The following is a 27257-nucleotide window of genomic DNA, read 5'->3' as shown; positions in this document are numbered from 1 at the left end:
ATAAAAGCATGCAGACATGGTCAAGAAATTCAGTTGCTATTCAGACCAAACATCAGAATGGGGAAGAAATGTGATCGAAATGCTTTAACCATGGAATGATTGTTGGTGGCAGACAGGGTGGTTTAAATATCTCAGAAACTGCTGATCCCGTGGGATTTTCATGCATAACAGTCTCTAGAGTTTACAGAAAATGGCACCAAAAAAGACAAAAAAAAAAACCAGTAAGTGACAGTTCTGTGGGTGAAAACACCTTGTTAATAAGGGAAGTCAGAGGAGAATGGCCTGACTCAGGTTTAGCTGACAGAAAGAAAATATTAACTGAAATAACTGGGCATTGCAGTAGTGGTGTTGTAGAAGAGCATTTCTGAACACACAACACATTGGACCTTGAAGTGGTTGGGCTACAGCAGTACTAGAAGACCAGAGAAAAGTGTACCTACTGAAGAGACTTTTGAGCATTTTATAAGAAAAGGTAAATAAGTAGTTCAGAAAGAGAGCAACACTAGTGATGTTGTGTTTATGGATCTTGAAGAAATCTGATGGCACAGGTGAAGAAACTGTTCCTTATGCATTGAGTGTGTGTCTTCAGACTCCTGTACCTCTTCGCTGATGATAGTAATGAGCAGAGGGCATGTCCTGAGTGATGGGGGTCCTTGATGATAGATGCTGCCTTTTTAAGGCACCTTTTGAAGATGCCCTCGATGGTAGGAAGACTTAGAGTCCATGATGGAGCTGGCTCAGTTTCCAACCTCCTGCAGATTTTTTTCCCGATCCTGTGCATTGGCCCTTCCATACCAGATAGTAGTGAGACCAGTTAGAATGCTCTTCATGGTACATCTGTAGAAATTTGCCTGATCTTTGGTGCCATATCAAGTCTCCTCAAATTCCCAATGAAATATAGCCACTGGCATGCCCTCTACATAATTGTATCAATATGCTGATCCCAGTATAGGTCTTTGGTTCCTTAAGGTTGTCATTTCTGGGGGAGGTCGTGGGGATAAGCACCCACGACCTAGTAACTGTACCCAATATAACTGTAACCAATAGTGTGTGTCTTAAATAACCTCTGACAACCAAATCCAACTCCTGGCCTTGTGCCTTAGCTTCTAAACCTTGCCGAACTGTTTCTACTGACAGGAAAAGGGGTAGAGGTGGGTTACTGAGACATTAAAACCAGTGGCTTTGGGCAGATGGGGCTCGTCAGTCATGGGAAGGAAAAATCTGATCTCAAACCTCTGCTGCCTTGCGGTTATACCAACTCAAGGGAAAGGCTTCGGGAGTAAATACCGAGGAAACATCCGGAACTGTAGTCCCTAAGGCAGTTCTACGTTGAGTTCAATGTTGCCTGGTATCACGCTGATGCCACACTGTGTCAGTCTCTACGTTCCTTTGGATTCATCAATTGTGTGGTGAGGGGGAGCCTGCTGTATGGGCAACAGCTTGCTCTCCGTATCATACTGCCCTGGCTTGCGTATCATGTGGACAGCTAGGACACAATATCCATGGTCGACCCTGACCAAAGGAGGGCCTCAATGGATAGCTCTTAAGAGCTCTACTGCTGACCCCTTGATAAGAGCTGCTGTGTGTTCCCTCGACTTTCCCTTCCTGCAGTGCACTATTAATTCCTTGGTCATAGTGAGTGCAAGGTTGTCATTATGACTCCACTCAGCCAGTCGATCTATCTCACTCCTGTACACCTACTCATCAACATTTGAAATTATGACGACAACACTTGTGTCATTGGTGAATTTATTTCTGGCTGTGCATCATCAAGAAGTATTTTGCTGAGGCATAACAATGATATGAAAATTAAATGAAAGATATTAGATGAGGTAATGAAAAATTGGAACAAAGATAAATTTTGAACAATAATAGCTGGATAAGCAGAGCAGTTTATGGGGGAGTTACTCAATATGAGGAATTGTTCATGAACCAAATTGCTACCAAAGTAGTGATGAAGAGGTAAAAGGTGCAGAAGGTCACCTCTGTTTCCTTAGGAGCTTGCAAAGATTTGGCATGACATCTGAAACTTCTATAGGTACTGTATGTGATGGACAGTATATTGACTGGCTGCATCTTAGCCTGGTGTGGAAACACCAGTGGCCATGAATGGAAAATCCAACAAAATGTAGTGGGTATGGCCCAGTTCATCATGGGTGAAACCCTCCCTACCTTTGAGCACATCTACAAGGAGTGTTGTGGCAAAAAAGCAGCATCCATAATTCAGGAATCCCACCACCTAGACCATGCTCTCTCCTCACTGCTACCATCAGGAAGTAAGTACAGTAGCCTCAGGACTCACACCACCAGGTTCAGGAACAGTTATTACCCCTCAAGCATCAGGTTCTTGACCAAAGAGGATAACTTCGCTTGCCCCATCACTGAAATGTTCCTACAATCTATGGACTCACTTTCAAGGATTCTTCATCTCATGTTCTTGATATTTATAGCTTATTCATTTATTATTATAATTTCTTTCTTTTTATATCTGAACAGTTTGTTGTCTTTTGCACACTGGTTGAATGCCCAAGCTGGTGCGGTCTTTTATTAATTCTAATATGGCTATTATTCTATTATAGATTTATTGATTTATATCCACAAGAAAATTAATATCAGGGTTGCATATGGTGACATATCTGTACTTTGATAATAAACTTACATAGAGCTTTGAACTCAGAGGAGAGTGGAAGGTGGGGATATTAGAGGAAAATTATGAAGATAATAAGGCCTAGAAAAATTCAATTACAAGGATAAAAAAGCCATTTAGCCCATCATTACCTGTGGACCAAAAATAGTCAGCCTCTGTAGTAACGTCTGATGACCGGAAATATATGAAGTACTTTAGAAATGACCAAGCCAGTGTTTTATAAGTTTGAGTATGACTTCTCAACTTATTGCCAATGTGTTCCCTGCCAGGTGCTAAAAACGTGTGCTGATGAGCTAGCTGGAGTGTTAAACAACATCTTCCACTGCTGCAGTCTGAGGTTCTGCCTTGCTTCAAAAGGGCAGCAGTCATATCAGTCCCCAAGAAGAGCTGTGTGAGCTGCCTCAGCGAGTATTGACCAGCAGCACTCACATCTACTGTAATGAAGTGCTATGAAGTTGGTTATGGCTAGATTCAACTCCTGCCTGAACCTGCTGTAATTCATCTACAGCTACCACAAGTCTACAGTGGATGCAGCCTCATTGCCTGTCCTCTACCTGGAGCACCTCAACAGCAACAAGACATATGTCAGACTGCTGTTTATTGGTTACGGCTCAGCGTGTAATAGGACCATTTCTCAAAATTAATTGCAAAATTTATAAAACTGGACATCTGTACCTCCCTTTGCAACTAGATTCTTGACTTCCTCATCTGGAGACCAAAATCAGTATGGATTGGTGATAACCTCTCCTCATCACTTTCAACTTCAAGGATGCATGTTTATCCATTGCTCTACTCACTACGCTCATTAGTGTGGCTAAACACAGCTCAAATGTAACTTATAAATTTGTAGATGACCCCACTGTTGATAGTAAAATCTCAGGTGGCACCAACGAGCCATAGATGACATCTCTACAACTATTTGAGTGTTGTTGCAACAACAACAAAGCTCAATGTCAGCAAGACCAAGGAAATGATTGTGGATTTAAAGTGGAATTCAGAAGAGCATTCACTAGTCCTCATAGGAGGGTCAGCTGTGGAAAGGGTGAGCAGCTTTAAGTTCCAGGATGTCAGCATCTCCAAGGATCTGTCTTGTGTCTAACACATTGATGCAATCATGAAGAAGACATGCCAGTGGCTCTATTTCATTACAAGTTTGAGGAGATTTGGTATGTCACCGAAGACTCTTGCAAATTTCTATAAATGTATGGTAGAGAGCATTCTGACTGGTGACATCACAGCCTGGTATGGAGGCTCCAATGCACAGGATCACCAGGGACTTCAAAGGATTGTAGACTTAGCTAGCTCCATCACAGGCACAACCCTCCTCATTGTCAAGGATATCTTCAAGGGACGATGGCTCAAGTAGGCAGCCTCCATCTAAGACCTGACTTCTTGTTGTTACCATTAGGGAAGAGGTACCCGAGCCTGAGGACCCCCACTCAATGATTCAGGAACAGCTTCTTCCTATCCATCTTTAGATTTCTGGATTCTCTATGAATTCACGAACTCTACTTAATTATTCTTTTTTACACTATTTATTTATTTTACTAATTTATAGTAATTTTATGTTTTTGCATTGTACTGCTGCCACAAAAATCATATCATATAAGACAGTGATAATAAACTTAATTCTTATTCTTTTATTTCATGTCTTAGTTAATAAAGCTAAGTATTTCATCAGTCTCCTTATCACCATATTTGGCTGTTCTATATTTGAGTGATGGTTGAAGAAAGGGTAAACCATTTAAAAAAAAATATTTTGTATTGGTTGTTTATAGTTAACTTTGAACCAAGATAGTATGTTGAAAATCAAAAAAAAACTCTGCAGTTGCTGGAATTCTTAAAAATACTGCAAATACTGGATTCACTCAACAGTTCAAGTTTTGTAGAAAGACAAACAACTGAAGAAAAGAGCAAAACAAGTTAGTTTTAAGCTGTAAAGAAGATGGGAAGTCATAGATAGGACAAAGCAAATAGGTAAGACCAGGTTGTTGTAGGGATGATTGGTAATGGCTCTGAGTTAAATGGATTAATAGGAGCAGTTAGAATGAAATTTTTTTTAAAAACCTAGAAATGATAACTTTTTAAGAGTAAGAATTTAGAAAATGGAATGTGAAAAGATGCAGAATGCAGGACTGTAAGAAATGTTTAAGCAGATCAGGCTTTGCTAATGGAGAGAGGAAGCATTGAGCCAATAACTCAGATAGATGATGGCTGACATAGTTGTTGTGTCAATCCACAACTTTTCACCCTTTCTTATAAAGAATCTATTCATTCTGTCTTAAACATATTCAAAAACTGTACTCCACCAAGTTTTGAGAACGTTCCAAAGATTCATAACCCTCAGAGAAACAATTTTACTTAATTCTGTTCTGAATAGTCTTCTCTTTATTTTGAAACAGTGACCCCTGGTCTCGATTCTCCTATAAGAAGAAACTTTGTCTTCTTATCTGTTCTGAAAACATCCTTCAAAATATTTACGTTTCTTCCGACATTTCAGTAGTTACACTGTAGTCTATCCAACCTTTTCTCATAAGACAATACCCATTCCAGGTATTAGTACAGAAAGTCCTTCTCTAATGTGCTTCAAACTCATTAGTTAATGTTTATAATCATGATACTATTTATGAAAGATAAACCTTTGTTTTGTAGGAACACATTTCAGTTGATATCTATCTTTTCCTTGTTATACTCAAAGTATTTTTGGCCTGCAGAAAGGCAAAAATAAATGTTATCACTGTAACCTTGGAAATTATTGTAATGTAACTTTACAGAGCAATTTTCTTTTAATGTTTCAAAGATAAATTTCTTAGTTTTTATCTGGTATTTTATATCTGTAACTCAATGATCTTCCAGAGTTTGTACAAAAGCCCATGATATTGTAGTGGTTAGCACAATGCTTTACAGTACCAGTGACATGGGTTCAATTTCCGCACTGCCTGTAAGGAGTTCGTACATTCTCCCTTTGACTGTGTGTGTTTCCTCCGGGTGCTCTGGTTTCCTTTCACAGGTCAAAGACATACCAGTTGGTAGGTTAATTGGTCATTGTAAATTGTCCCATGGCTAGGCTAGGATTAAAATGGGGGATTGATGGGTGGCATGTTTGGAAGAGTTGGAAGGAACTATTCTATACTGTATCTCAGTAAGTATCTTTTATATGCCAAATAAGATTTTATTCTTCTCAGTTTAATGTCTCATTGAGCAGTAGACCACAATTGACATACCTTAACAGTTAATTTGCTTTTGTATATGATTATCTCTGCTTCTACTAAGTCTACCAAGCTTACTTTAAATGAATGTACTGCACACTGCATGTTTGTTGGACAAGCCTATATTCTCAAACGTATTTTTCAAAAATTAGAATATAGAATAAAATTGTCACCAAAATGTATCTGTAACAATGTAAACAGATTCAAACAGCAATCGGAATATTTTGTTAAATATTGTGGTATCTTTGTATAAATGCCTTTTAGTCGTATTATATTCATTTTGTAAGGATCTCATTGAAACCTGTGAAGATTTGAAAAGCCTGGATAGAATGACATGAAAAGGTTGTTTTCAGTACCGGGAAAGTTTTGGACCAGATGGCACAGCCTCAGAATAGAAGGATATCCCTTTAGAATACAGGTGAGGGAAAATTCCTTTAGCTGGAGGATGGTGAATCTGTAGAAATCATTTTCACAGATGGCAGTGGAAGCCAAGTGATTTTGTGTATTTAAAGCAGAAATTGATAGGTTTTTGATTCGTCTGGTTATCAAAGATTACATGGTGAATGGAGTTGAGGGAAAATATATCAGCCTTTCAAATGGTGGCGCAAACTTAATGGGCCAAATGGCCTAATTATGTTAATATGTCTTATGGATATCTTGATGGCTTTGATTGTTTAATGGAATGAGTTTGTAGTGCCACTGTTGAAATTGAACATAGAATACAATTGTACAAACTTTCTGAACTCTTGTGCTCCACTGCCTAAAAGTAGAATTTCCTATAATAGTGTACCTTGCTAATCAAAATTGTTTCCTGTGGTTGAATGTTCTGCCAAAGCTCACTGTCCACTTCACGCCTGAAGGCTGGTAATTTCAGTGAGGTTCTACAACACAGCTGGTGATGAGGAGACTTATTTTCCCTGCAGTTGACAATTGCTTAGAAGAGGGGAAAGGAAAAGTTGACAGGAAAGGGAAGCATTGGAGAGTCTTGCTGTGTGGGCAGTGTTTTGAAATATCATATGATTTTATGTTCATCTTTTACAGTGAGTGATAGCTGCTTCAGAAACCTTGCAGAAGATAGAAGTGGGATAAACCTGAAAGACTTGGTCCAAGATCCTTCATTGTAAGTATGAAGTACCCAAAATCAACACACATTTATGTAATAATTATCTTCTGCAAAATGAGATTTGTTTATTGAAATATACTAGACAAAACATAACTTATTCTGTTGAGTACTTTGTATGTAATTGTTAAGTTCTTGTGTTCAAAAATTATAGAGACGTAACTTTAATTCTTTGAATCATTTTCTAATCAACTTTAGGAATGCTAACAATGAGTGGGAATGAAGGGCAATTAAGATATTTTATCTTCATATGAACCATATGAAAAATATTAAAGCCATTGGAAGTATATTTGAGTCTTAAGTAATCTATTTGAATATAAGTGGGAAAAATGATGAATTGTAAGATGAAGGTTTCTTTGCAATTTCATTCTTAGTGGTGTTTTTCATTTTACTCCATACTTGGTATACCAACTACACTATTCTACTATAAACCTTTGTGCAGTTCTTTATTCTGCTCAGCAATGCATCTTCTTATCTCAATGGACAGTCTGTGCAGGAGTCAGTGGCACCTCTCAAGGTATTTTTTCTGGAGCTATTCAGGAATTAGATTCAAAATTCGAAGTAAATCAAAGTAATTTTTTTTATAAAAGTACATGTACGTCACCATGTACAATGCTGAGATTCATTTTCCTGCGGGCATGCTCAGCAAATCTATAGAATAGTAACTATAACAAGATCAATGAAAGATCATCCAGAGTGTAGAGGACAACCAACAGTGCAAATGCAAGTATAAATAAATATCAAGAACATGAGATAACAAGATAAAGAGTCCTTAAAGTGAGATCATTGGCTGTGGGAACATCTCAATAGATGAGTGTAGTTATCCCCTTTTGCTCAAAGCTTGATGGTTGTGGGGTAGTAATTATTCTTACACTCATTGGTATGAGTCCTGAGGCTCTTGTACCTTCTACCTGATGACAGCAGCGAGAAAAGAGCATGGCCTGTGGGTGGGGATCTCTGATGATAGATGCTGTTTTCCTATGACTGCGTTTCATGTAGAAGTGTTCAGTGGTTGGGAGGGCTTTACCCATGATGTTCTGGGATGAATCCACAAATTTTATACGGTTTTCCATTCAAAGGTATTGGTATTTCTACACCAGGCCATGATGCAGCCAGTCAATACACTCTCCACTATACATCAATGGAAGTTTGTCAGTTTTATATGTCATGCAGAATCTCTGCAGTCTCCTAAGGAAGTAGAGGTGCTGCCGTCTTTTGTCTCCCTTTTGTGATTTTAAAAGAACATATTAACAAGTTTTCAGTTGCATAATATGTACCTTACTGTCCCACAGATGATCTGGGGTTTGATGCTCTCCAAGTCATAGGAGACCAGTCATATAGTACAAAAGCATATATTACTCCCTCCATGCGAAAACAGATGTGTACTCTTGTGAGCCTTTCAATTTATCTCTGCCTTGGTTTCAGAAAGCCAGTTGGATCAGACAAACCTAAAAACCACCTAAATATTACAGTCTGAAGCCTGAGCTCTGAAAGGTTAATAACTACAGCCAGCTTCTAAAATCTTGTTTGAGCTACAGCATAATTGACCCTCCTGTGCTGAACCCTCTGGAAGAGAACCTTCCTTAGGAGCATGAGTAGGTTAGGATGCAGTAGAAATAGAAAGTAAGGGCATTCACCACTGTTGTTGTTAGACATTATGTCAGCTGAGAAATAATTTTTGTGCACTGTTCATCTAGTGGTCAATGACCTTCCAAAGTTGATTTCATGTGTATTAATGCTGGTGTGTGTTCTCGTGTTATTATTTAATGGCCATAAAAACTGAAGCAGCACTGACTGGATGTATTGCTAAGAGTCAATTAGCACTTTTCAGTGAGATGCTGCTGAAGAGCTCTGTGTGCAAGGAACTGCATTAGTTCTATATCTCACACTATAGCTCTCACCCGTCAAATCCCCTCCAGAACAAGCTTCGGATTCCCAACTTCTATCCTACCAGGTTCTGCATTAACATGATCATCTTCATAATTTCTACCATTTTTCTTTCTTTTCCAATATTTTTGTTGATTTCTATATAGAAGAATACAAAGTCCAAGAGAATACATATTATAAAACAAAAGAAAATATACAGTAATACCAGATACAGTATATTGAATCACATTAACGAACTCCTTACCTTATATTCATATCAATTAGATTGATTGGTATATTAGAATACAAACAGTTTTATTAAAAAAAAATCTATACCCACTACCAAAGTCGAAGCTGTTTGGGAAAAAAAGAAAAAAAAACCTTACCAGATAATAAAATATGCTATTAACCAACTTATGTACTTTAATGAGAAGTCAAAGATTATGAAAATAATTTAAAAACGGCCCCTACAAATTTTGAAACTCTTGGTTGGATTCAGAAATTGAACAACGAATCTTTTCTAAATTTAAGCATGCCATAACATCCCATAACCACTGAGCATGGTTAGGCGGAACAGCATCCTTCCATTTAAACAAAAGCGCCCTCTAAGCCATAAGAGAGATAAAAGCCAGAATGTGCAAATCAAATGTCTTCAAGATGATATCTTTCCTTCCAGCAATACCAAATAGGGCAGTCAAAGGATTAGGCTTAAAATTTACTTTAAAGAGTACAGAAAAAGTTTGGAATACTTCCTTCCAATATTTTCCAAGACTTGGGCATGTCCAAAACATATGAATAAATGAAGCTTCTCCAGTGTTACACCTATCGCAGTAGGCAGATATATCCATATAAAAACGAGATAACTTATCCTTGGTCATGTAAGCCCTATGAACCACTTTAAATTGTAGGAGGAATGACGAGCACATAAAGATGAAGTATTAACCAATTTTAAAATTTGATTCTAAGTTTCTTCAGAAATTGAAGTCTGTAAATCTTGTTCCCAAAGATTTTTGATTTTGTCTAAAGAATCATTTCTCATTCCCAACAACATATCATAAATATTGGATATTGAACCATTATAAAATGATTTCATATTAAGAATTTCATCTAATACATTCTTATCAGGACTATTAGGAATTGTATATAATTGAGATCGCAGAAAATCTCTAATTTGTAAGTACCGAAAAAAATGGATTTTTGGTAAACTATATTTAGTTGACAGTTGTTCGAACGAAGAAAGACTTCCTCCAACAAACAGATCCTGGAAACATAAAACTACATCAGTCATAGAAGGCTTAAAAAGATAATTTTAAAAAATGGGACTAGAAAGGGAGAACCTCAATAAACCAAAGTGTTTTCTAAATTATATCCAAATCCTCAATGTATGTTTGACTACCACATTTTCAGTTATCTTACTTCAGGATAAAGGAAGTAAAGATCCCAAAAGAGAGATAATAGAAAATTTATTAACGGAGTTAGCTTCTAAAGAAACCCACCCGGGACAGTCCTCATGATTAATATAGTATAACCAAAACATGAGATTCCATATATTAGCTACGCAGTAATAAAACCTAAAATTTGGTAAAGCTAAACCTCCGTTCTTTTTAACTTTTTGGAGATGGACTTTATTCAATCGAGGACATTTACTTTTCCATATATAGGAGGATAAAATAGAGTCCAGAGAGTCAAAAAAGGATTTAGGAATAAAAATGGGTAAAGCCTGAAAGAGATATGTAAATTTAGGTAAAACATTCATTTTGATAGAATTAATTCGACCAATCAATGATAGCGAAAGGGGCGATCAATTTGATAAAGTGTTTTATATAATTTAATAAAGAAAATTTTCTTTAAATAGGTATTTATTATTCTTAGTAATTGTTACACCCAAATAAGTGAATTGGTTTCTTACAATTTTAAAAGGAAGGTTAATATCAGTTGATACTAAATTATTCAAAGGAAAAAGTTCACTCTTGTGTAGGTTCAATTTATATCCAGAAAACTGACTAAAACTAGAGAGTAAAGAAAGCTCGGAAGGTAACAAAGTTTCGACATTAGAAATGTAAAGCAATAAGTCATCCGCATAAAGTGAAACTTTGTGGATAGTACCCTTCCGTAAAATACCAGTGATATCATTAGATTCTCGAAAAGCAATAGCTGAAGGTTCTAAGGCCAGGTCAAACAGCAAAGGACTCAAAGGGCAACTTTGTCTGGTTCCATGTTGAAGTTTAAGTGGTTTAGAATTCTGAGAATTAATAAGAACCCAAGCAAAAGGAGATAAGTAGACAATAGACAATAGGTGCAGGAGTAGGCCATTCGGCCCTTCGAGCCAGCACCACCATTCACTGTGATCATGGCTGATCATCCACAATCAGTATCCAGTTCCTGCCTTATCCCCATAACCTTTGATTCTGCTATCTTTAAGAGCTCTATCCATCTCTTTCTTGAAAGCATCCAGAGACTTGGCCTCCACTGCCTTCTGGGGCAAAGCATTCCACATATCCACCACTCTCTGGGTGAAAAAGTTTTTCCTCAACTCCGTTCTAAATGGCCTACCCTTATTCTTAAACTGTGGCCCCTGGTTCTGGACGCACCCATCAGCGGGAACATGCTTCCAGCCTCCAGTGTGTCCAATCCCTTAATAATCTTCAATCAGATCCTCTATCATCCTTCTAAATTCCAGTGTATACAAAAGTCCAGTTGCTCCAATCTTTCAACATATGACAGTCCCGCCATTCCGGGAATTAACCTTGTGAACCTACACTGCACTCCCTCAATAGCAAGAATGTCCTTCCTCAAATTTGGAGACCAAAACTGCACACAAGACTCCAGGTGTGGTCTCACCAGGGCCCTGTACAGCTGCAGAAGGACCTCTTTGCTCCTATACTCTATTCCCCTTGTTATGAAGGCCAGCATGCCATTAGCTTTCTTCACTACTTGCTGTACCTGCATGCTTACTTTCAGTGACTGATGTACAAGAACATCTAGATCTCGTTATACTTCCCCTTTTCCTAACTTGACTCCATTTAGATAATAATCTGCCTTCCTGTTCTTACCACCAAAGTGGATAACCTCACATTTATCCACATTAAACTGCATCTGCCATGCATCCGCCCACTCACCCAGCCTGTCCAAGTCACCCTGCATTCTCATAACATCCTCCTCACATTTCACACTGCCAGCCAGCTTTGTGTCATCTGCAAATTTGCTAATGTTACTTTTAATCCCTTCATCTAAATCATTAATGTATATTGTAAACAGCTGCGGTCCCAGCACTGATCCCTGCAGTACCCCACTGGTCACCACCTGCCACTCCGAAAGGGACCCGTTAATCGCTACTCTTTGTTTCCTGTTAGCCAGCCAATTTTCAATCCATGTCAGTACTCTGCCCCCAATACCATGTGCCCTAATTTTGCCCACTAATCTCCTATGTGGGATTTAATCAAAGGCTTTCTGAAAGTCCAGGTACACTACATCCACTGGCCCTCCCTTGTCCATTTTCATAGTTATATCCTCAAAAAATTCCAGAAGATTAGTCAAGCACGATTTCCCCTTCGTAAATCCATGTTGACTCGGACCTATCCTGTAACTGCTATCCAAATGTGTCGTAATTTCATCTTTTATAATTGACTGCATCATCTTTCCCACCACTGTTGTCAGGCTAACCGGTCCATAATTCCCTGTTTTCTCTCTCCCTTCTTTCTTGAAAAGTGGGACAACATTAGCTGCCCTCCAATCCAGATGAACTGATCCTGAATCTATAGAACATTGGAAAATAATTACCAAAGTGTTCACCATTTCTAAAGCCACCTCCTTAAGTACCCTGGGATGCAGACCATCAGGTCCTGGGGACTTATCAGCCTTCAGGCCCAACAGTCTATCCAACACCATTTCCTGCCTAATATAAATTTCCTTCAGTTCATCCATTACCTAGGTCCTTTGGCCACTATTACATCTGGGAGATTCTTTGTGTCTTCCCTGGTGAAGACAGATCCAAAGTACCTGTTCAACTCGTCTGCCATTTCCTTGTTCCCCATAATAAATTCACCTGTTTCTGTCTTCAAGGGCCCAATTTTGGTCTTAACTATTTTTTTCCTTTTCACATACCTAAAGAAGCTTTTACTATCCTCCTTTATATTCTTGGCTAGTTTACCTTCGTACCTCAGTTTTTCTCCGCGTATTGCCTTTTTGGTTATCTTCTTTTGCTCTTTAAAAGTTTCCCAATCCTCCAGCTTCCCACTCATCTTTGCTATGTTATACTTCTCTTTTATTTATATACTGTCCTTTACTTCACTTTTCAGCCATGGACTCCCCTTACTCCCTTTAGGATCTTTCTTCCTCGTTGGAATGAACTGATCCTGCACCTTCTGCATTATTCCCAGAACTACCTGCCATTGTTGTTCCACTGTCATCCCTGCTAGGGTATTGTTCCATTGAACTTTCACCAGCTCCTCCCTCATAGCACCATAGTTCCCTTTGTTCAACTGTAATACTGACACTTCCGATTTTCCCTTCACCCTCTCAACTTGTAGATTAAAACTTATCATATTATTGTCACTACCTCCGAATGGCTCCTTTATCTCGAGGTCTCTGATCAAATCCGGTTCATTGCAGTACAGTAATTTAATCCATTGAATAAAGTTGGACCCAAAATTAAATTTTTCTAAAATTTTATATAAATAATGCCATTCAACCCGATCAAAAGCCTTCTCAGCGTCTAAGGATATCACACACTCCGATATCTCCTTAGAAGGAGAATAGATAACATTTAATAACCGATGAATATTGAAGTGAGAATATGGATGTTTGATAAAACCATTCTGAGCGTCAGAAATGATAGCTGGTAAGATATTTTCCATCCTATGAGCCAGAACTTTTGATAAGGTTTTAGCATCAACATTAAGTAAGGAAATTGATCTATATGAAGAACATTCAGTTGGTTTCTTATTTTTAAGCATAAGCGAAATAGAAGCTTCGTAAAAAGATTGTGGCAACCTACCTGACTTAAAAGAATCTGTAAAAATACTGAACGTAAATGAGGTATAAGCAAAGAAGAAAAAGCCTTATAAAATTCTCCAGAAAATCCATCAGGACCTGGAGCTTTCCCTGAATGCAGTGAGCGTACAGCCTTGGTTGTTTCTTTGTGAGAAAATACTTTGATCCAACTGTTTTCGGTTATCAACAGAAAGCGTAGGGATATTTAATTGGTCTAAAAAAATTATCCATTACAGTATTATCTTTAAGAGGATCAGAACTATGAAGTTTAGAATAAAATACTCTAAAAGTATCATTTATTTCTAAATGATCAGTTGTCCTTGTTACGTACCCCGTAACTGGGTTGCCAAACCAGCAGAAATGCATCACTCAGTTGGAGTCTGGATTACTGGAACTAAGAAAGTTTTATTAAAGAAATAAGCAACACAGTACTCTAATCAAAAGGATAATAAATGCAACAGTTCAGCAATGATAAACACACATGTACACAGAACTAGGATAACAGGATCCATCAAGCTCTATCGTCGTCTAGGGGTAAATGACCAGTTTCAAAGTGACGCAAAGTTCAGTTCAATTGAGTTCAGTTCAGTTCACAGTAATCACTGCCGTGGCGGTGGACAGAGGGGGGAAGGAGAGAGAGAGAGCGAAAGCGAATGAATATTCAAAACGGCTTCCACACAGACCTTCGATATTCTTCACAGTCAGCTTTCGGGCGAGCCCTTTGTAATGTCTTCTGAAGTCACCGACTGTGACCCCTCCGTTTCAGATACGATCGTTCCTCTGCAGTGAACTTGGCACCCAGGCAAGGGCGGACACACACCAGGTTCCCGCCAATCGTACCTTTCCACCCTGTGCGTCTACGGCTTGGTCCCACGACCAGCCCTCCAAAAACTCCCACCGACTTGTGGGAGACGCATCGCTTCCAGGGTCTCGTTACCTCGGGGTGTCCTGTGTGTCCTGCCTTAGTGAACCTGTCCCTTTTTATCCCCCTGCTGGGGTATCGCTTGTCCATCACACTTCAAACAGTTCAGGGTTCAAAAAGGAGCCGATCTTGACAGCTCTCAGACCATGTCTCCTTCCGTTAAACTCTCCGGTCTCTTCATTAACATTTCCAAATGCTGCTCCATTGTCTTCCTTATCTCTCTTACTGTTGATCCCACTGGTGCCAGCACAGGACAGTTAACATCTTAATCTATGTGTACTCTTTGTAACCCTCTTTCGTCACACCCCTCACCTTTAAGGATTTTTACCGGGGTAAAAATTACAAACATGAATACATTATTAGATACACACAAATATACATCTTCATCAGCTATTTGGCTAATACAGAGAATTTTAAGTTGTCAACACCTGACAGACAGTCAGCAATCACATTTTCTGTTCCTTTTATATGTGTTATTAATAATCTCCTAAACCAGACTACAACTTAGCAACCTTCATAGTGGCCGAAAACACTGATGAATTGCGATCAGTGTAACCTCTCATTGAGTTTCGTCCCGGACCACGATAACAAGGGTCGTCCTATCCCGACTTAGTTTTCTCTCGCAAGGGCTTAGTAGGAGGGGGAGGGGTTGTAACCGCAGAGTTATTGCAAAACTTCCTACAGTACCCCACCATCTCCAGGAGCCTTCTGAGGGCCCTCTGTCTGTCAGGGTTGGGATGTCAGAGATAACCTGCACCTTAGCTTGCATCACTGCCAGCTGCCCCTGTGTCACCACAGTTCCCAGATAAGTGACCTTCGTGTGGCCAAACTCATTTTTTTCAAGGTTCACTATCAAACTGGCTTCAGACAGCCGTATTACATCGCCAATATACACTTCTATGTTTGTTAGCCCTTTCGTCACTGAATTACTCATTCTATAGGAGTGTTGCTCACTAGGCTGATCTATAGGAGTGTTGCTCACTAGGCTGATCTATAGGAGTGTTGCTCACTAGGCTGATCTATAGGAGTGTTGCTCACTAGGCTGATCTATAGGAGTGTTGCTCACTAGGCTGACCTAGCGTGACCAACAACACCCAACGTCCCAGTTCTTTGCATCGCCTCAGGACAATCAAACACACGTGTGCGAGCCATTTAATTACTTCTCCTAAAGAGTCGCTTTGTTCGGGGATTAAGGGAGAGACCTTATCAGCAGAGCTGGCCAAAACAATAGCCTTCTCCCATCTGGTCGATACCATACTCATCTTTTCAAAATGGTTTTTTTTCCTTATCAGGGGGACCCTAGCTTCATTGATTTCCGCGCTAACACCGACTAGGTTTGTTAGCATATCAAAAGCCTGTGACCGTCTCAGTTTGCGTCTGCCATAATCAATAACATCCTTCCTCCTGTGCAGCCAGTAAACCTCTTTCATGATTCCACCGACTGTTTCTTTCAGCACCTCAAAATGTCCACCGAGGGGTACCTTGTGGGCCAGGTTAAAAATCTCATCCCCAGAGATTTTTGGCACCATCCCCCATTCCTCATCTGCGGTACTTGGTCTCCCTTCCTTCCTTAGCACCTCCCCCTTCACACCATAGCCTACTGGCTCTCTTCCTAACTCTGTTTCACAGCCAGCTGTTTCCTCGTCTCGCTCCTGTGCCTGTATAAAGTCCTTCTTTTCTAATGATAAATCTACCTTAATTTCCCCACTTCCTCCTGTTTCATTGCATTCCTTCTTTTCACTTTCTACCCCCTCCTCATACAAGGCTGGCAGAAACGTCTCAGCTAACTTTATATCAGCCTCTGCAGCCTTCCTTGACATCCACCAAGTTACTGCGCAAACGGGATAAACCTGTGAGTCCATGGGCGGGGCCTCAATGCTGGCAGGCTGACTTGTCAATCTCACGGCTGGGAACACAATTCCCCCCGCGAGGTCATTACCGAGTAAGACTTCCTCGCCTTTCATTGGTAATTCGGACCTCACCCCGATCGTGACTAGTCCAGAGACCAAGTTGCTTTGTAGGTGTATCTGGTGCAAAGGGACTGCCTCTGTCTCTTCCCCAATACCTTTGACCTTGACCTCCCCAGTCTGGGACTCTGAACTAAACTCTAATACACTCTTCAATATCAATGACTGACACGCTCCCATGTCTCTCCAGATCCGCACTGGAACTGGGTTTAACCCCTCCTTCACCGACACCAATCCGGCCGAGATAAACCTCTCGCGCCCTTCCTGAACTTTGGCAGACCTTTCCTCTCCTAGCGGTTCGTTTACCAGCTCGATACAGCCAGTCGAAATCGCCGTTTTTCCTTTCCCCGTCTCCTTCTTTGGGGCAAAGCACCTGGACGCAAAGTGTCCGACTTTCCCACAATTATAACAGACGACCCCAGGAGACTTCCTACCAGACTGCTCCCAGTCTACCTTATCCTTCTCACTAGTCCCCGGCTTATTTTCTGACTTTTCTGGCGGACTCTCCCCGCCGTCCTGACTACCCTTCTGGTAGCCTTTACTCGGGGCAAACTTCATTTTATGCGTCAACGCGTACTCATCTGCTAACTTAGCAGTTGCGGCTAACGTGGCTGCCTCTTTCTCATCTAGGTAGGGTCTCATACCTTCAGGGACACAACCTTTAAACTGCTCAATCAGGATCAGCTGTAGCAGTCTGTCATAATCCCCATCCACCCCCTTCGAGGCGCACCAACGCTCACAATATGTCTGCATCTCACGGGCAAACTCTAAATACATGCGGTCCCACTACTTCCTCGCATTCCGGAACCTCTGCCGGTATGCCTCCGGGACCAACTCATAAATCCTGAGGATGGCCTCTTTCACCACCTCATACCTCTGGGCATCTTCCGCGGACAAAGCTGAGTAAGCTTGTTGGGTTTTTCCTTTAAGTACACTCTGAAGCAAAGCAGCCCACTTATCCCTCGGCCAGTCCTGACTTATAGCAACTTTTTCGAAATGGAGAAAGTACCGACCCACATCGGTATCGTCAAATGGGGGAACCAGCCTAACCTCCTGGGTCGCCCTGAACCGTCCACCTTGGTTCGGAATGGGCCCCTGCGCTGCCGTCATCTTTAACTTCTCCAGCTCAAATTCCCTTTCCCTCTGTTTCTCTCTCTCTTGCCGTTCTAACTGTTTCTCTTCGTGTTCTAACTGCCGTACCCGGAACTCGTGCTCAAGTCTCAGTTTTTCAAGCTGCACCTGTACCGCGTCTCCAGCAGGTTTTTCAATAGACACCACCTCCAGCTCCCCTTGGAGAAACACACCTTTAGATACATAGTGCTCTACGATAGCTCTGTGTATCTCCTCTCTCCTCATTGTCGACTTCCCCTTAACAAGATTCAACCGTTTGGCCACAGCTGCCAATTCTGCTTTCCTGGCATCCTCTAATGCCTCCAAGGTTGGCACCTTTAGAAATTCCTCAATCTCCATTTCTGCTGTTTGCCTTTTCTTTCTTTCGGGAATTTTAACCCAATCAATTTACTCTGTCCCAAATTTAGCGTTCGAAATCGCGGACGAGAACCCCACTTACGTTACGTACCCTGTAACTGGGTTGCCAAACCAGCAGAAATGGATTACTCAGTTGGAGTCTGGATTACTGGAAATAAGAAAGTTTTATTAAAGAAATAAGCAATACAGTACTCTAATCAAAAGGATAATAAATGCAACAGTTCAGCAATGATAAACACACATGTACACAGAACTAGGATAACAGGATCAATCAAGCTCTATCGTCGTCTAGGGGTAAATGACCAGTTTCAAAGTGACGCAAACTTCAGTTCAATTGAGTTCAGTTCAGTTCACAGTAATCACTGCCGTGGCGGTGGACAGAGGGGGGAAGGAGAGAGAGAGAGTGAAAGCGAATGAATATTCAAAATGGCTTCCACACAGACCTTCGATATTCTTCGCAGTCAGCTTTCGGGCGAGCCCTTTGTAATGTCTTCTGAGGTCACCGACTGTGACCCCTCCGTTTCAGATATGATCGTTCCTCTGCAGTGAACCTGGCACCCAGGCAAGGGCAGACACACACCAGATTCCTGCCGATCGTACCTTTCCACCCTGTGCGTCTACGGCTTGGTCCCGCGACCAGCCCTCCAAAAACTCCCACCGACTTGTGGGAGACGCATCGCTTCCAGGGTCTCGTTACCTCGGGGTGTCGTGTGTGCCCTGCCTTAGCGAACCTGTCCCTTTTTATCCCCCTGCTGGGGTATCACCTGTCCATCACATTTCAAACAGTTCAGGGTTCAAAAAGGAGCCGATCTTGACAGCTCTCAGACCGTGTCTCCTTCCGTTAAACTCTACCGTCTCTTCATTAACATTTTCAAATGCTGCTCCATTGTCTTCCTTATCTCTCTTTCTCCTGAAGACAGGTGGCAGGTCAACTGTTGATCCCACTGGTGCCAGCACAGGACAGTTAACATCTTAATCTATGTGTACTCTTTGTAACCCTCTTTTGTCACATCCTAATACCGTTAACTTTATAAATTTCTTTAATCTGTCCTTTAGCACTAGAAGTTTTAATTGGTTAGCCAATAATTTACCTGTTTTATCTCCATGAATATAAAATTGACTTTTATCCTTTAGAAGTTGAGTTTCAATAGGATATATTAAGAAAAAATCATATTTAGTTTTAATTTCAACCCATCTTTTATATAAAACAGGATCTGAAGACAAAGCATGTTCTTCATCTAATTGTTTCAGCTGATTGGCTAAATTAATTCTCTCTTTATTAGCTTTTTCCTTAACACTTGCGGTATAAGAAATGATTTGTCCTCTAATATATGCTTTAAAGGCATCCCATATGACAAGGATAGAAGTCTCCTCCACTGTATTCTCTTCAAAAAAGAGAGTAAGTTGCCTCTCCAAGAACCTTAAGAAATAATTGTCAGATAACAAAGTTAAATTAAAACACCAGAATCTGTTTGAGGAAAACCAGGAAGATTGATGGATAAAAGCACAGGAGCATGGACAGGAATAGCAAGCTCTTTATATTCACAAGATCGAACTAATGGAATCATTTGGTTATCTATAAAAAAAATAGTCAATTCTGGAATACGTGTGATGAACGTGAGAGAAAAACGAGTATTCTCTATCGGCTGGGTGTAAGAAATGCCATATATCAACAATACCACATTTCATTAGAAATGAGTGAATAAACAAGGCTGATTTATTAAGTGTCACTGGTTTAAAAGAAGACCGATCTAAAACTGGATCTAATCAGCAATTAAATTCTCCTGCCATCACCAATGAGTACAAACTCAGATCAGGCAGAAACGGAAAAAAAAAATGCTCAAAGAATCCTGAATCGTCTATATCTGGAGCATAAACATTAGCAAATACCAACAATTTATTCTCTAATTTCCCTGATACTATAACAAATCGCCCATTAGTATCAGAAACAACCTTATGTTGAACAAAGGGAACTGTATTTTCTATAAAAATTGAAACTCCTCTCGATTTGGCCCGAAAACACAAGTGTAATCCTCTCCATTGGCTAAAAAAGCGTGAATTATTAGAATTGCATACGTGGGTTTCTTGTAAAAAAAATAATTGGGACCTTAATTTTTTTAGACACAAAATACTCTGCAGATGCTGGGGTCAAAGTAACATTCACAACACACTGGAGGAACTCAGCAGGTCGGGCTGCATCCGTGGAAACGATCATTCAACGTTTTGGGCCGGAAGGGTCCTGACAAAGGGTTCCGGCCCGAAACATTGACTGGTAGTTTCCACGGATGCTGCCCAACCTACTGAGTTCCTCCAGCATGTTGCCTTAAGTTTTTTAATATAGGCAAAAATCTTATTTCGTTTCAAAGGGTGACTTAATCCTTTCATGTTAAGACTAAGTAAATTAATACTATAATCCATTTTATTTATATTTAAAAGAAAAGTTAAAGGATAATCCTTAAGAAGATTAACAAAACTAAACAATGATCTATGAGATAAGGACACAAAAAAAAGGTTTGACTAAGAATCCCAAAGGGCTTCCAAGAAATAAAACCCAACCACCCTCCCCCCTCCCAAAGAGAGAAAGTCGACCAAAGAAAGTCGACGCCTACAACTAATAGCAACATCCCCCTAAAAATCCTGCTGGCTTAGCTCCAAATAAATTTCAAAGTTGGAAATATTGCAACCTAGTCAGAACAACAGATAATAAAGAAACAGTTAATTCTGATATCAAGATCTCTAGAAAAGTAAGTGTAATATAAAATAATATGGACACACAGAATATTAGCTCATTAAAATCTTATTCTCAAAGTAAAACCTTGAAAGGTTCAAATAGAAGATTGACTACAAGATTCATCAGAGGCAAAATACACAATTATTCATGTAAGTTTTTGTTAAACAGCTCCAACATGACACTTCTAAACTTAGCAGACAAAGTATTAGCACATTAAAATCTTATTCTCAAAATAAATCCATAAGAAGTTCAAAAAGAAAGAGTTGAGTACCAAGTTTAGCAAAGGTAAAATAGACAGTTATTCATGTAACAGATAATAAGCAATCACTTTACTGACTCTAAAAATTTCTGGGCCTGGAGACTTGAACGGAACCATTTCGGCAATCCATCCTGCAGTGTAATTCTGAGCTTCACTGGATACCAAGGTTTAAAATCCTTGTTGTCAAGCTCTAGCATGACACTTTTAAACTTAGCATGCTCCGTCATGATCTCTGCCGAGAAATCTTCAACAATTCTAATCTTCTTACCATTATAATCAATCATACCTTTCCGACAAGATTCACGAATTATACGGTCCTTTGTTTGAAACTCATGAAAACAGATTATTACTGAACGAGGTTTGCTTGCAAATGTCCTGTTCCCAGGTACTCTGTGCGCTTGGTTGATCATTGGTGCCGATTTTAAAATATGAGGAAATAACCGAACCAAAAAGTTTGCAAAAAATTCCGTAGGATGATCACCTTTAGTTAACTCTTCGAGACCAAGAATTCGTACTTTATTCCTTCTACTTCTGTTTTCTACATCAGTAATCTTCTGTCTTAGTTCATCATTATCCTTGGATTGTTTTTCATAACGCTCTTGCAAGTCGTCCATTTTCTCATCCAGAATCGACAGGACTTCTTCATTCTCTTTGATTCGTTTATCGTGCTCAGTTAAGGTTTCTTGAATAGAATTCAGTTTTGTACTTAATTGTTTAATTTCAGAGCCAAGTTGTTGAAACTCTTTGGAGGATTCCTTTCTAAATCCCTGAAATTCCTTGGAGGATTCTTTTCTGAATCGCAGAAATTCCTCGGACGCTTCTTTTCTGTGCTTTTGCAGCAATTTGATAATAGTATCCAAAAATGTAGAAGAATCTTTTTTACCTTTAGCAGTTCTTGTAGTCATAGTATCAAATCAGGTTGGAAAGCAAAAAAAGTAAACTAGGAGCAGCTATAAAATGCTGTTATTCCATCCACAGCCAGCAGTAAGTCCCTCTACTATTTTTAACCTGTATTTTTCCTTCCCTTTCAGTATTAAGTAAACTGTACATTCCACAGTTCCCTGATTTACACTTTCATCTCCGCCAACCCCTACTTTCTTTTACATGGTAACTTCCCTCACAACTGCAAAAATTGCAATGCTTGTGATTTAACTTTTTCCCTTCCTATCATTCAGAAACCCCTAAATAATTCTTCCAGGTGAAATAGTGCCTCACTTCTGAAAGTGCACTCATTACATTTGGTTAATGCCAAATTAAAGAAATCAGCAACAAATTGGGTAACTGCTTCGTTGAACACTTTCTTTCAGCCCAGAAAGATGGCCCTCTTCTTGCTTATTCTGATTGGTACCCAATTTGTTCAATATTGCACAATAATAAATTTGCATTCATTTAATAAAAACTTCCAGAACATATATAATAATTATTTATTTGATATTTTTATTCAGTCATATTAATTGTCCCAGAGTGATATCATCACAAGTGGGAAATGTAATGGAAAGCTTCAGTGATCAGTTATAGTGACATTGATGCTAAACCATTGAAACCAAAGGATCTTTGTTAAGAAAGCTCAGCTGTTTGTTTTTCTGAAGAAAGGGAATGCATATTATAACATCATTTGTGTACCATAGAATTACCGAAGTTTCTTTTAGTCAATAATGTTTTGAAGCATATTAACTGCTCTTAAATAGGAAGAAGGGCAATTGATTTGCTCCTAAAGAGGGGGAAATGTTGGCCATAACACAAGGAATAAATCTCTTGTTAGTTTTTAAATTATGTTGTCAGATGTTTTGTCCACTTGACCAGGAAAATGAAGCCTTAGTTTAATGTAGCCTATATTCCTATCAGTGCATTGTAAATGTCAGCCTAGATGTTGTGCTCAGACCTCTGTAGTAGCTTCTAGTAGTGGTGATGTTCCAAACAGATGAACCATGGCCAACACTGAAAATAGAAGAAGGAAGAGATTTATGGACTGAAGGCTTAAGACCTATGTGAAATTATAGTAGCATAAGTAGTATCTAGTATATGTAGAATTGGAGAATTTCAGGGCAGGAGGTCAAAGCAATAAGGAGGAGCAAACCATAGGTGGATTTGAATATACAGGTGAGCATTCTAATTCCCAATTACATGCATTAGCTTCAAGATCTATTGGTGCTTTTGTTGCAGGTATTTTATGTAGTACAGCAGACACAGTATATGATGCAGTAGCTATAGCTTCATGGTGGGAATGAAATGTTTGTTCCTTATGGTGAATAACTACCTCTGAACTGTCTAGCTGCTTCTTCCTGCTCACATACAAAATGTGAAAATTTCATCACCTCTGCTAATACTTTCCACCATACTCTCATTCTCATGTCTGACTCTTCCCTTCCCTTTTAAGAATCATTTGCCTCTATCTTGGATTAGCAACCAACATCCATTGCAATACTTCCATAACTTGACTGCATTTCCTCTCACCCTGCTTCCTATATGCACTGCATTACATTATCACAGTTTTCTGGGTCCGTCATAGATGTTCTAATGATGACACTTTAGTGCTGACATCTTTTTTCCCCCCCACCTTATTTTTGTTTCCTAGTATTGATACAGCCTTGGTTGTCATAGAGTCATTAAGTTATACAGCACACAAACAGGCCATTCAGCTCAACTCATCCAAGCCAACTAAGATGTCTATCCAAGCTTGTCTCACTAGCCTGCATTTGGCCCATATTTCTCTTTTCTATTCATGTATTTGTCTGTATGCCTTTTAAACATGGTAATCATAATCATCTCTACAGCTTCCTCTGCAGTTTGCTCCAAATACCCATTACCTGTTGTGTAACATGTTGCCCCGCAGGCCTCTTTGAAATCGTTCCCCTCTCACCTTAGATCTTTATTTTCTAGTTTTAGGCTCCCCTACCCTGAGAGAAAGACTGTAACCATCCACCTCATCTATACTCATCATGATTTTATATACCTCTGAGGGTGCTACAATAGTGTTGTGGTTACAGTGACACTATTACAGCCTAGGGTGTCAGAGTTTAGAGTTCAATTCTGCCGTCGTTTGTAAAGAGTTTCTATGTCCTCTCTGTGGAATGTGTGGGTTTTCTCTGGGTGTTCCAGTTTCCTCCTACAGTCCAAAGTTGTACCGGTTAGTAGGCTACTTGGTCATTGTAAATGTTCCATGATTAGGTTAGGATTAAATCAGGGGTTGTCGAGACTTGCTAAGTGGTGCGGCTCGAAGGGCTGTAACTCTAAATAAAATAAAATACCTCAGCCTTCAATGTTCCAGAGAAAGAAATCCCAGCCTATTCAGCTTCCTTTTAACTCAACCCCTCTAGGCCCAATAACATTCTTGTGAATCTTTTTTACACCCTTTCCATCTCATGGCATCCTTCGTTATAGCATAATAGTTCAAGTATAATACATTCAAAAATGGCATGAGTTCTTTTTTTTCCCTTTTTGTTGTCACTCCTTTACTTTCCCAAAGCAATGACAGGTTTATTCTTATCATCACCTTCTAGCTCGCCAGCTTCTATCTCAGTCAATCTCCTTAGGTTATTTTCATTCTCTTCAATGTTATTATAACATCAGTCATCTTTTCCCCTGTCTCTTCAACATTGCAGATACTGGTCCTATGTAGCTCCCTGGTTTACTCTTCCACCACCACCAATGCCTGTTCCCCTTCTCATGATGTTTCTCAATCTAACCACAGGAAATGCAGAACATGCCCTTTTACCTATCAGTTTACATCATCCTAGGCCCACACATCCCTTTCATGTTGAAACAGTGATGTGCTGTACTACTTCCAATTTAAAATACTGTGTATTTGGTGCTCACAATAAGGTCGTTTTTGACTTGGGGAAACCAAATATATTTAGTGATGCAGAATCTTTCTGTTCATTCTGCCTGCATACCCTGATCCTGCCTCTGATTCTGTCACTTTTATTTTTCATCCTCCTCTAACTCTAACCTTTTAGTCTTTGATCCCTTACACTTTTCCATTGAAGACTAAAAGCAAGGGTGTGTTGCAACACTCAACTGTTTAATTCTGATGCAATTCTCTTAACATTTAACATTAACTTTCTTTTTCTCTCTCCTTGCATGGTGCATAATGTGCTGAATATTCAAATTTTTGGAACTGTAGTTTGTTTCTTTCACTAAAAGCATTATGGGTTTTCGAACTTCTCATTATCTCCGTCTATTTACATCTCCTCCAGATAGATCAGCTGCAATTAACAAGTTTTCTCCACCGACTTGCAACATACAACACTACAAATTGTGCCTATCTCCCCTCTACTATTTCTGAGATGTAATATGATGAAGTATCAGCCTGAGATGCTGAATCGGTTTCTCTGTCTATGGATGCTGCCTGACCCTGCTGAATATTCCCTGTTGTTTTCATTGCAGAATCCATGAATTAAAAAGTTGTGGAATTAGTTTTAACCACTTTTTAATAAATGTTCTAAATGAATCTTTTAAAACTCAAATTGTGCATTCTGAGCCTGAATAGTAAATGCAATATACTAGGATTTTTTCAGTTCTTTGGTCAGCTATTTTAAAAATATTTCTTTTTCCCTCTGCACCTAGTTCTTTTTTATATTCTTTTGTTAACAAGAGAGTGCATTTCAATAGTCTTGCCTTCACTTCTGTTTAGGTGTCACGAAATGTTAAGTTAATAACTTGTAGAAAATAAAAGCAGAGAGAGACTGTCAAGGAACATAGAGTGTACAAATGAGAAGAAAAAATGAATAATTTTAAGAGGCATATAGGAACTGTGGGAATGTACATGCATGATTATTTGAAGGCTTTATGAAAGCTGTTTTTGAAAAAAATACTCTGTGGGAACATAGAACAGCAACCAGGTTAACCTTTATAAAATAATGGTAAGGCCCCAGCTGGGGTCATTAATAGTGAGTACTATGACTATGTGCTAGGAAGAATGTCAAGGCCTTGAAGATGTTGCAAAAGCAGAATTACTAGAGTGGAACCAATGATATGGGACTTAAATAGATTGAGAAATTGGAAATACTGAGTTTGTTAATACTTAAAAGACAGAAAACTAAGAGAACATTAATTAAATGAATCCATAGTCATGCATACTTACTGCAACTGTTAGGGTTGATATGCAGAAAACACTAGTTTAATAAGATTGTGGAACAAATTGTGAAACCAACTATTGCATTCTGGAAACATACATCAAAGTTGCTGGTGAACGCAGCAGGCCAAGCAGCATCTATAGGAAGAGGCGCAGTCGACGTTTCAGGCCGAGACCCTTCGTCAGGACTAACTGAAGGAAGAGTGAGTAAGGGATTTGAAAGTTGGAGGGGGAGGGGGAGATCCAAAATGATAGGAGAAGACAGGAGGGGGAGGGATAGAGCCGAGAGCTGGACAGGTGATAGGCAAAAGGGGATACGAGAGGATCATGGGACAGGAGGTCCGGGAAGAAAGACAAGGCGGGGGGGGGTGACCCAGAGGATGGTCCTCTCGTATCCCCTTTTGCCTATCACCTGTCCAGCTCTCGGCTCTATCCCTCCCCCTCCTGTCTTCTCCTATCATTTTGCATCTCCCCCTCCCCCTCCAGCTTTCAAATCCCTTACTCACTCTTCCTTCAGTTAGTCCTGACGAAGGGTCTCGGCCTGAAACGTCGACTGCGCCTCTTCCTATAGATGCTGCTTGGCCTGCTGCGTTCACCAGCAACTTTGATGTATGTTGCTTGAATTTCCAGCATCTGCAGAATTCCTGTTTATTGCATTCTGGAACCTACCGGAAAATCAGCAGAGAAAGAAGACTCAGTGATAATTCTAAAAGGAATATTAGTTCAGGGTTAAACTGTGCCAGGATATCCGGAAAATCAAGGAAGATGCACTATAATTACATAATCGCATGAAGCATGAAGAACTGAATCCCTTGTGTCATGTAGTACCAATATATACCTATTTGATGTTGGTTATTCTTGTGCATTGAAAAGAAAACTATGACAGTGCTTTCTTTTCAGATGAGCTAATTGAAAAATATATTTGAGTTATAGATTCATGCCCATCTCCAGAAACAACAGGATCAGTTGTGAACTCTAGATT

At 39.6% G+C, this 27257-nt stretch overlaps 2 protein-coding genes across 14 annotated transcripts in view; one reads left to right on the top strand and one right to left on the bottom strand.

Annotated features, from left to right (window-relative positions):
• LOC134348337 (uncharacterized) overlaps positions 1 to 26382 on the bottom strand; it is a 54246-nt gene extending 27864 nt beyond the window's left edge. Inside the window, exons 1-2 of one of the 6 annotated variants that reach the window (XR_010018399.1) lie at positions 21470 to 26382; positions 8878 to 9001 (exon numbers count right to left, since the gene is read on the bottom strand). Coding sequence is in view for 3 of the 6 variants with exons in the window: in XM_063051535.1 (XP_062907605.1) it covers positions 8881 to 9001; positions 21280 to 22106 (948 nt within the window). In the remaining 3 variants the exon portion in view is untranslated. Of the gene's footprint in view, positions 1 to 8877; positions 9002 to 21279 lie in introns of all 6 variants that reach the window. The other 5 variants (XR_010018398.1, XM_063051535.1, XR_010018396.1 and 2 more) reach the window with 5 other exon arrangements.
• The window catches only part of LOC134348279 (gephyrin), a 684809-nt gene that overhangs the window by 213184 nt on the left and 444368 nt on the right, over positions 1 to 27257 (top strand). For all 8 annotated transcript variants that reach the window (XM_063051467.1, XM_063051417.1, XM_063051486.1 and 5 more), the window contains exon 2: positions 6898 to 6976. In XM_063051467.1, the coding sequence (XP_062907537.1) occupies positions 6898 to 6976 (79 nt within the window). The remainder of the gene's footprint in view (positions 1 to 6897; positions 6977 to 27257) is intronic.

This window comes from Mobula hypostoma, chromosome 1 (genome assembly GCF_963921235.1).
Source record: "Mobula hypostoma chromosome 1, sMobHyp1.1, whole genome shotgun sequence".
Lineage (NCBI taxonomy): Eukaryota > Metazoa > Chordata > Chondrichthyes > Myliobatiformes > Myliobatidae > Mobula > Mobula hypostoma.
This window is presented reverse-complemented; position numbering and strand designations above follow the sequence as displayed.